Source organism: Ctenocephalides felis, unplaced genomic scaffold, assembly GCF_003426905.1.
Source record: "Ctenocephalides felis isolate EL2017-DRISC unplaced genomic scaffold, ASM342690v1 CF-g0.4_SCAFFOLD_01886, whole genome shotgun sequence".
In the NCBI taxonomy this organism is placed as follows: domain Eukaryota; kingdom Metazoa; phylum Arthropoda; class Insecta; order Siphonaptera; family Pulicidae; genus Ctenocephalides; species Ctenocephalides felis.
Genome location: NW_020538040.1, coordinates 121,043,696 through 121,052,401, shown reverse-complemented (window position 1 = coordinate 121,052,401; position 8,706 = coordinate 121,043,696). Strand labels below are relative to the sequence as shown.

Genomic DNA, 8,706 nt, shown 5'->3' with positions numbered 1-8,706 from the left:
ACATATGCACATATCTATATATTAATGTATCTACAATTATATACATGAACATATACGCAAGTGCATGTATATAGTGTATATACAAAAACATACATACGAGTATAAGCAAATATATATGGATGTGCATATATTATAACACATATACATGTATATATATATATATATATATACATATTCAAAAATCCATTACCAATAAAAGACTTTCCTATCATAAAAGTAACAATTATCAATCCATCTCCAAGTTATTCCAAGACAACAATATTAAACCAACTTTTCACAGCATGCCTTGCATTGTAGGCTTATTTGATTATTTTGCCAAATTACTCAAAGAAGAAAATATTTTTATTTCAGGAACAGCTCTATATTCTTTTAAAGAAATGTTTTCAAAAATTAAATCCACCACCCCTCCTAAATTCAATACTAACATAGTTTATTTCATCTCTTGCAAAAATTGTCAAAAACAATACATTGGCCAAACATCACAATACATTCATAAGAGAATGAGACAACATGAATTAAGCGTCACTCATCATAAAAGCCGAAATTTCCAAAGCACTCTTGTCCAACATTCTATTGAAAACTCACATAATTTTACCTTTGAACCCAATATTTTATATAGAGAGGATTGTACTTTTAAAAAACTTTTTTCTGAAAGCAGTTTAATCTTTTTGAATTCGTCAAATAGTGTTAATAAAAGATCAGATCACAATATCATTCATGACTCGTATCTAAATTTTTTAAACCTGATTAAAAACAATTAATCCTAATAATTTTTGAATATGTATATATATATATATATATATATATATATATATACATGTATATGTGTTATAATATATGCACATCCATATATGTGCTTATATGTATGTTTTTGAACATACACTATATACATGCACTTGCGTATATGTTCATGTATATAATTGTAGATACATTAATATATAGATATGTGCATATGTATGTATGAGTATGTAGGTGTGCATATGCATGTGCATGTATATATATACATAATACTTCTCAACATTTACTAAAGCAATATTTCCTCTTTCCGCCGACAGAACTCCATATCAGTGTGTTTAAGTCTTGTGTAGTCGTAACATCTACAAATATCCTCCAAAAAATCGAGTGTTTTTAACAAAAAAATATTAGTGATATGGATATATAAATTATTACAGGTAAATAATGCTTCTCAATTTTATATAAAACCTTTTTTAGTTAATTCTTATTACTCTTTACCCCGGTACATAATCCATTCCTTTATAAAAAAATTTTTTTTAATTAATCTGTATTGACCATCATTAATTAATGTTAATCAATATTTTTAAAAAACATTGTATTTGACAGAATAAAACTGATGATGAAACGTACCTAGTTCCGAAACGTCGTTATTAAACATCTTCAAAAAACAAATTGTTTTTTATTATTGGATTTACTGTTCGGAAAAGAAACAATCAATATATTGAAAAAATCCAGGACTTATCTATTGAATATATATATATATATATATATATATATATATGTGTGTGGGAGTAGTAATGATTATGACAATATACTAAATTAGAAACTCCCAACATAATAAAAAAATATAAATTTATTAACTGTAAAAATATTTCGATATCAAAAATATACATGACATGTCCGATTGTTTTTTACAAATCAAAACCAGCCTGCTTGATATCGCCACACACTCCCTGCCCAGTGTTGATCTCACAGTTTAAAAAAAAATACAGGGAAACACGTTATAAAAATGTGGTGGGAAAGCAGATTATAGCAGACCAGTGTTGTAATACTGGTCAATTACAAATTTCCATGTTTCGTCAGCAGATCCACCGTATGTGGTGATTTGATACTGCCATCAACTCCATATTCTGCATAAGGTTCTGACTAAAAAAAAAAAAAAAATGTGGAAAATTTCCTGTACCTCGATGTCGGTGAACTTCTAAGATTTAGCCTCGATCTAATGGGTATTAGTTATATCAGAATAACTTAATGTTTAGAATGCATAATTTATGGGTACAGTTTCCATTTCTGCAAGCGTTGCATTCGTATCTGATGAGTTCCGATCAGAGAAAGAAGTTGGCTCTTTATCCAAATCAGGATCATTGGTTTCTTTGACATAAGAGTCCAGAATTGTGGAATCCAATAAATTATGTCAAATTTTGTTTTGATTCGTCCTTGTCACCGATAATGGGAGGTAGCATTATAAGACGATTTGTTGAGTTAACAGAGAAAGAGAGGTTGAATTGCATTCCAATGAAAAGTTCAGGCTCCAAATTATTTTTTCTGTCAGCAATAAACACTGAGGTCTGGGTATACCAAATGAGTAACCTCGGAAGTCTGATCCAGATAGTAAGTACGTTAACTATGATGGATTGGACTGGACATACCTTATAGGTCGTCACTGAAGACCAGTGATTATGGTGCTGCGTCAAAATCAATTTTTCTTAAATCTTCGAAAAATAAAACTCCTTTATCTTCATCTCCATTGTCGTGAGTCACCAATGTGGGAGTAGTAATGATTATGATAAAGAGCCAACTTCTTTCTCTGATCGGAACTCATCAGATACGAATGCAATGTGGGAGTTGTAATGATTATGATAATATATTAAATTAGAAACTCCCAACATAATAAAAAAAATATAAATTTATTAACTATAAAAATATTACGATATCAAAAATATACATGACATGTCCGATTGTTTTTTACAAATCAAAAGCAGCCTGCTTGATATCGCCACACACTCCCTGCCCAGTGTTGATCTCACAGTTTAAAAAAAAATACAGGGAAACACGTTATAAAAATGTGGTGGGAAAGCAGATTATAGCAGACCAGTGTTGTAATACTGGTCAATTACAAATTTCCATGTTTCGTCAGCAGATCCACCGTATGTGGTAATTTGACCTGCCATCAACTCCATATTCTGCATAATGTTCTCGATCTAATGGGTATTAGTTATATCAGAATAACTTAATGTTTAGAATGCATAATTTATGGGTACAGTTTCCATTTCTGCAAGCGTTGCATTCGTATCTGATGAGTTCCGATCAGAGAAAGAAGTTGGCTCTTTATCCAAATCAGGATCATTGGTTTCTTTGACATAAGAGTCCAGAATTGTGGAATCCAATAAATTATGTCAAATTTTGTTTTGATTCGTCGTTGTCACCGATAATGGGAGGTAGCATTATAAGACGATTTGTTGAGTTAACAGAGAAAGAGAGGTTGAATTGCATTCCAATGAAAAGTTCAGGCTCCAAATTATTTTTTCTGTCAGCAATAAACACTGAGGTCTGGGTATACCAAATGAGTAACCTCGGAAGTCTGATCCAGATAGTAAGTGCGTTAACTATGATGGATTGGACTGGACATACCTTATAGGTCGTCACTGAAGACCAGTGATTATGGTGCTGCGTCAAAATCAATTTTTCTTAAATCCTCGAAAAATAAAACTCCTTTTTTTGTCTTCATCTCCATCGTCGTGAGTCACCAATGTGGGAGTAGTAATGATTATGACAATATACTAAATTAGAAACTCCCAACATAATAAAAAAATATAAATTTATTAACTGTAAAAATATTTCGATATCAAAAATATACATGACATGTCCGATTGTTTTTTACAAATCAAAACCAGCCTGCTTGATATCGCCACATATATATATATATATATATATATATATATATATATATATATATATATATATATATTCTGGCTATGAATAAATGGCGCTGTTGGGATATATGTTGGTACTAATGACGAATCTAGTAGGTTGACGGTTGTAGTGTAGGAAAACTAGAGAACATAATACATAGAGTAGAAAACATAATACGTATAATAGAGAACTTAGTGTAGTTTGAGTAAATAAATGATTAAGAGAACATTGTGTTTTGATAGAGACGATAAGAGTTAACAATTCAGAAGTGGGATTACTCAAGGATTACTCAGGGATATACCTAAAGATATTTTAGTGACGAATCAGAATTTGTGAGATTATGATTGTGACATTTCAATAACAAAAAAACAATATGAGTGACCTACAAGAGTTATACAAAATGTATTCGGAAAGCAGACGCCAAGAAGATGAAATGATGAAAATGCTTGTATCGATGGTTTATGATGAGAGAGTGAAGTCTGGTGTAGTGTCCAATCATGAGGTATACAGAATGGTGTTGGAAAGCGAGATTGATGATTGTATTGTGCCAATAGGGAAAGAGCCCAATAGTGAAGAGTCCATTAGTGAAGAGTCCATTAGTGAAGAGTCCAATTGTGAAGAATCCTGTTGTAATTGTGAAGAGCCCAATAGTGAAGAGTCCATCAGTGAAAAGTCCATTAGTGAAGAGTCCAATCGTGAAGAATCCTGTAGTAATCGTGAAGAGCCCAATAGTGAAGAGTACAATCGTGAAGAATCCTGTTGTAATCGTGAAAAGCCTAATAGTAAAGAGTCCATTAGTGAAGAGTCCAATTGTGAAGAATTCTGTTGTAATCGTGAAGAGTCCATTAGTGAAAAGTCCAATCGCAAAGAATCCTGTTGTAATTGTGAAGAGCCCAATAGTGAAGAGTCCATTAGTAAAGAGTCCAATCGTGAAGAATCCTGTTGTAATCGTGAAGAGCCCAATCATGAGGAATCTAGTTGTAAAGAGTGCAATTGCAAAGAGTCCAAACGTAAAGAGGCCAATCGTGGAAAGTCCAGTTGTAGAGAAAAAAAGGAACATGGATTTCATGCTAGAAAAAATAGAAAGAACTCCAAATACAGAGTGGCAAATAATTGGGAGTGATCGTAACTCAGAAAAGACTAAAGGCAATGGAAACGACTAAAGAAATGGAATTGTTACAGTCGAGGACGACTGATACAAAGAGCAGGATAGCAAAATGTTGGCTATAAATAGATGGCGCTGTTGGGATATATGTTCGTACTAATGACAGCGTGAATCTAGTAGGTCGACAGTTGTAGTGTAGGAAAACAAGAGAATATAATACATAGAGTAGAGAACATAATACGTATAATAGAGAACTTAGTGTAGTTTGAGTAAATAAATAATTAAGAGAACATTGCGTTTATAATAAAGACGATTAGTGTTAACATATATATATATATATATATATATATATATATATATATATATATGAAGTGGTTGCTGAATAATAACAGATTGATTTTGTTCAATACTATTTATTATTATTTAATACAATTTGTGTATTGATTGGTCCTTGTTGGCCGATGATGGTTGAAGAGGCCTTTTGCTTCGATGGCCGTTTCTTTTATGCAGGACGGAGGCGGCCATCTTGATGCATGCGCATCACGCAGGGCAATCACGAGGTACGGCAGGGCAGCACTTGGGTGGTGCCGCACAGCGCCCCCTATGGAAAAAGGAAAAAAAAACTTATTCTGTGTAATTTGCGAAGCGTACTTGCCTTCCACTTCTTGTTCTGTAAGTCTCTGCTGGGTGTTCCTGCGCGGTATATGCTGGTTTTAGCCTGTCTTTGCTAACACTTTTTTCTCGTCCATTGATATTTAGTTTAAAGGTTTTGTCGCCTCTTTCTAGAACTGCATACGGCGCTTTATATGGTTGGGACAGTGCTGGCTTGATAGTATTTTGCCTTACGAAAACATACTCTGTAGTGTCCAAATCTTTGTGGACAAATGTTTTCCGTGGACTATGGACTGCAGTGGGTCTTGGTTTCAATTTGCTGAAAGTATTTCGAAGTTTTGTAAGGACTTCGGATGTTGAAGGTTCTGTAGATATTGTGAAGAATTATTGTGGATTTCTGAGTGGCTCGCCATAAGTGAGTTCAGCACTCAAATTTTTTAAGTCTTCTTTGACAGCTGAGCGAAGTCCTAATAATACCCATGGTAAAGCCTCTATACATGAATGATCCTCATGGCACATTAGAGCTGCTTTCAAGGTCCTATGTACTGTCTCAATCAAACCATTTGATTGCGGGTGATAAGCTGATGTTTGTATCAAGTGGGTTCCACATGCCTGTGCGACATTTCGGAATAGTGAGGCGTCAAACTGTCTTCCTCTGTCACTCGTGACTTGAGCTGGAACTCCCAAGCATGAGACCCAACATAAAAGAAATGTATGTGTTACCGTTTCTGATGTAATATCTGGAATTGGATATGCTTCAACCCATCGAGTGTATCGGTCTATGACAGTTAACAGATAACGAAAATTTTTGCATAGAGGTAATGGACCTCCTATATCAATATGTAACTGCAAGAACTTTGATGTTGGCACATTGAATTTCTTAATGGGTGTTACGGTGTGCCTGCTTACTTTACTCCGCTGACATTTTAAACATTCTCTGGACCAAACCCTACAGTCCCAGCGGATGTTTGGCCAAACGAAGCGCTGTGTCACTAGTTTTATTGTTGGTCTAGGTCCTGGGTGACTTAAGTTATGCAGGCTGTCAAAAATTTTCTTTCTTAGACTTACAGGTACAAATGGTCGTTCTCTTCGTTGAGATGTGTCGCAGTATATGGAGTAATTTGATCCTGGAATACTTTGTTTCTTAAGTTGTAAGGCAGTTTTCATCGATAAATATTGTTTAAGCTCCTTGTCCTCCACTTGAGCTTTTGCTATTTCGGTAATTTCCAAGTGGGAACTGATTGATTCAATTCTAGAAAACAAATCAGCCGGAATATTCTTTGTCCCGCTCACATGTCTAACATCTGTCGTGAATTGTGACATATATGTTATCTGATTGAGTTGAACTGGTGGTAGGCGGTCGTGTTTTTGCTGAAAAACATACACAAGTGGTTTGTGGTCGGTGAACCAAATAAAGTTACGACCAATAATTTGATTCTTGAAGTATTGAAATGCTTTATACCCTGCTAAAAGCTCGCGGTAGTACGCTGGCCACGTTCTTTGTTTTTCAGAAATTTTCTTCGAAAAATAAGCGAGAGGTTTCCATTCACCGTTTGTATATTGTTGTAGCACTGCACCCACGGATTTGTCTGAAGCGTCTGTAAATAAAGCAAGTTGTGCATCAGGCAATGGATGCGTTAGTAAGGTAGCTTCAGCGAGATTCTTCTTACAAGCTTCGAAAGGTGCTGTAAGTTTATCATCCCAGTCAATTTGGCTTGTATCCTTTGATTTAGGTTTTGACAATAAAACTTGTAAATCTGCTTGATATCTGGCAGCATTCGGACAAAATTTTCGATAAAAGTTTATCATGCCTAAGAATCTCCGTAATCCTTTTATAGTTTTTGGTTATGGAAAATTTAACAATGCGGTTATCCTCTTTTTTGGGGGTTTTGTGACATGTTCTGTAATGCAGTATCCTAGGAATGTAACTTCTTTAGCGCCTATAATGCATTTAGATGGGTTTACTACTATACCATAATCTGCTAAACGTTGGAATAGTCTACGAAGATGGCGTTCATGTTGTTCTTCACTCTTGGATGCGATTAGAATATCATCAATATATGGAAAACAAAAATCTAATCCACTGGTTACTTCGTCCATAAATCTTTGAAAAGTTTGCGCTGCATTACGTAGGCCGAATGTCATAAAGGGAAACTCAAATAAACCAAAAGGTGTTGTAATTGCCGTCTTGGGAATATCTTCATCGTAAACAGGTATCTGCTGGTATGCTTTCTCTAGGTCTATTATTGAAAATATGTTACAACCTGATAAGTGTTGTGAGTAGTCACTCATAAGCCTGACTGGGTACCTATCCGGGATTGTTCTTGCATTTAATGCTCTGTAGTCTCCACGTGGTCTCCATGCATCGTCTTTCTTTTGAACTAGATGTAACGGTGATGACCAAGGGCTACTTGATGGTCGGGCAGTACTATCAGAAGGTTGCGTGTTCAAATCACGTCGGGGTCACCATTGAAGTGGTTGCTGAATAATAACAGATTGATTTGGTTCAATACTATTTATTATTATTTAATACAATTTGTGTATTGATTGGTTCTTGTTGGCCGATGATGGTTGAAGAGGTCTTTTGCTTCGATGGCCGTTTCTTTTATACAGGACGGAGTCGGCCATCTTGATGCGTGCGCATCACGCAGGGCAATCACGAGGTACGGCAGGGTCGTACTAATGGCAGGGCAGCACATGGGTGCTGCCGCATATATATACTAGATAGTCCACAGACGTTGTCCTGTACCCATATCTACGTTTTTTCAATATCATATACTAATATTTATCATTCAGTTGAAAATAATAATTATTGTTTTTCGAATTACTATTTAAACCAATATATAAGTGATGTTGAATGTAGAACTGCTTCAAATAAAATGATGATTCTCAATTCCCACAGTTAACACTTTAATTATTCTTTTAACAAATATTAAAATATGTTCAATAAAATTGTATATTAAAAATTATACACTACAAATTTATTTTCAATATCGCAATTTATTTTAATGCCAAGGATTATACAATTTTTTATACATACCTTCAGATGTGGATGTATAAATAAATAATTTTTTGTTTATTCACGACTATAACAATGATTTTACAAATGTATCACATTAAAAATAATCGTCTGCTTTTGTGATTTATGGTCATAGTATCAGATATACGTATTGGAAATTGAAGTCTTTTAAAAGGTATAACAAATTCAGAAAAAATTAATATATAGCATTCGCGGAAAAGGTACAATATCACCTTGGATTTTTCTACCCAAAATAATTGCTTCAATATTGTTGCCTATAATTTTTATAATTTCATACCATATTTTAACTGGCTTTTAGTAA

The 8,706-nt window shown here is 34.2% G+C and overlaps 1 protein-coding gene across 1 annotated transcript; it reads left to right on the top strand.

Annotated features, from left to right (window-relative positions):
* Positions 1-4,048: 4,048 nt before the first annotated feature.
* On the top strand, positions 4,049-4,771 carry LOC113375829 (protein FAM133-like). The gene has a single exon (XM_026615778.1). It carries the CDS (start codon positions 4,049-4,051, stop codon positions 4,769-4,771), a length of 723 nt encoding a protein of 240 aa, XP_026471563.1.
* Positions 4,772-8,706: the final 3,935 nt, after the last annotated feature.